This window comes from Belonocnema kinseyi, chromosome 3 (assembly GCF_010883055.1).
Source record: "Belonocnema kinseyi isolate 2016_QV_RU_SX_M_011 chromosome 3, B_treatae_v1, whole genome shotgun sequence".
Taxonomy (NCBI): domain Eukaryota; kingdom Metazoa; phylum Arthropoda; class Insecta; order Hymenoptera; family Cynipidae; genus Belonocnema; species Belonocnema kinseyi.
In genome coordinates, this window is record NC_046659.1 from 28,766,907 (window position 1) to 28,769,131 (window position 2,225).

General features: G+C 43.9%; 1 protein-coding gene across 1 annotated transcript; it reads right to left on the minus strand.

The window, feature by feature from the left end:
* Window positions 1-557: 557 nt before the first annotated feature.
* On the minus strand, window positions 558-1,142 carry LOC117169750. Its single transcript, XM_033356255.1, has one exon. It carries the CDS (start codon window positions 1,140-1,142, stop codon window positions 558-560), a length of 585 nt encoding a protein of 194 aa, XP_033212146.1.
* Window positions 1,143-2,225: the final 1,083 nt, after the last annotated feature.

Sequence of the window (2,225 nt, forward strand, 5' to 3'; positions counted from 1 at the left end):
CAAACCGCCACGATTAGACAGAGTTAAATAATACACCACGAAACGCTGTTCGATCGCCTGAGTATCACAGATAAATGAATATCATTAGTCATTTGCGGACTTGTGTAAACGCAGCATACAATATTAGGTATACATTCAAAATTCAGTCTTCGGTACCGATGGGTACTGGTCAGTAGATCATTCTTAACATCTAGTAAAAACATCATACAAAGGTGCTAAAAATATAGTAACGCCTACAAGTTTTTACATTGCTCAATATTATAATTGAGGACGAAGGGCTACTAGTTGCTTAAAGCTTAATAAAAGTTAACGGCTGTAAAACTGAATTGAACAAGTTATTTTAGAATAAAATTGCAACGCACCTGGTAGACGAATGAATATAAATCAGTTGCGATTCAAATAACAATACATGGCCAAGAAAAATGAAATTGGTATCCCATAGATTTGAATGTTATCTTTATTGCAAAAGAAAGAAATGAAATAAGTGCAGTCGTTCGCTGAGCGTATAATGGTAAAATCAGTTTAAATGGGGGAAAAAAGTAAAACGTGTGAGACGTTTAAAATTTAAAAGTAACTTGCTTCTTAGCATACGTTCGTAGGGGAGGAACTAAACCAGTTACTTTAGGTAAATCTCCCTGCATTGGCAAAATGCTTTCTAGGTCCTCACGCATGAAGTGAGCAGGCCTAAGGTGCTCAACGGATACTTGGCGTGGAACGCCGTTGATATCGATTTCGTTGAAGCGGTCCGAAGTTCGGTTTATAATTTTATGCGGGCCAGTGTAGGGCCGCTCCAGGGATTTCTTGGCATGGTTTCGCATGAATACGTGCGAGGAAACAGTTAAATTTTTGAAAAGAAATGGTTTCCATTTATATTTATGGTCTACTGGGACTGGCTTAATTTTCCGCATGTGTTCTCGAAACTCTTGGATGAAAACATAAGGATCTAGAGCGAAATTGTCCGGAAGCACAAAATCGCCATGGATTCGTAGGGTAGTTCCAAAAACGAACTCGGCGGGGGACGAACCAATATCCATTACGTTGGACCTGAGTCCCAGGAAGACAGTGGAGAGCGATTGTGACCATTCTTGATCGGTGTGACACATTATTGCCGCCTTGAGACTTCGATGCCACCGCTCAATCATGCCTTTGGCGGCAGGGTGGTAAGCGGTGGTACGGATTCGGTTGCAACCAATTACTTGCTGTAAGGTTTGGAATACCTAAGCCTCAAATTGGATACCTTGGTCTGTGGTTAAGGTTTCAGGTGCGCCCTAACGCGCGATCCACTGGTCGAAAACTGCTCTGCAGACAGTTGGAGCTTCAATGTTAGAAAGTGGTATTGCTTCGGGCCACCGGGAAAAAAGATCGATGATCGTTACACAATAACGATTTCCGTTGCTTAAGTGTCACGGACCCACGATGTCCATATCGATGTGCCAAAAACGGCCATCAGGTGCCACCAAATCCGCGGGTATATGGTGGTTGTGACGCGAAACCTAAGACTGTTGACACGACGTGCAAAGTTTGCACCAGTTGGTGATGTTTTACTAGGAAGCGCCAGGTTATGGAATTGGTGAAAAATACGTTTTCGCAATGCTAACGGAATGTACGGACGTAGAGTTTCGCCGATCAGATCGCAGAAGATGGAGGATTTCCCGGAGTCCCACTAAATCTTGTTGAGATTCAGGAAGCACTTAGGATCCTTGAGGAGAATTTTTAGTTCCTCGTCAGATTCCTGGGTCTCGGCTAGCTCAGGGAGACTAAACTCAGTCGGAATTTAAATTGCGTCTACTCGTGATAAGGAATCAGCCACGACATTGTCCACCCCAGAAAGATGTTCGATCTGGGTTGTGAATTAAGATATAAAGGACAGCCGTCGTTGTTGCCGAGGTGTGGCCTTTTCGGCTTTCTGGTGGAAGGCAAAAATCAATGGCTTATGGCTTATGGCACTCGTTATAGTTTCTCTGCGCGGGGAAAAACTTCCTTGAAAAGAAAGCTAGCGGCTTCCATTCTCCGTTGACCCGTTGTTCAAGGGAGGCTCCATGCCGAAATCAGAAGCGTCGGTGGCGAGTTCTTTTGAGAATCGCTTAAAAATTGATTCAGCGGCACTTGAGTTTGTGCAGCGTACGGTATGCAACGCCGGTAAAAGTTTACCAAGCCCAGAAACCTTCTGAGTTCAACGTCGTTCTTTGGCTTCGGAAAGTCTCTGATAGGAACTCGAGTTCCGA

Coding starts and splice junctions, on each gene's coding strand:
- LOC117169750 (XM_033356255.1), bottom strand. CDS start 1,142: ATGATTGAGCGGTGGCATCGAAGTCTCAAGGCGGCAATAATGTGTCAC.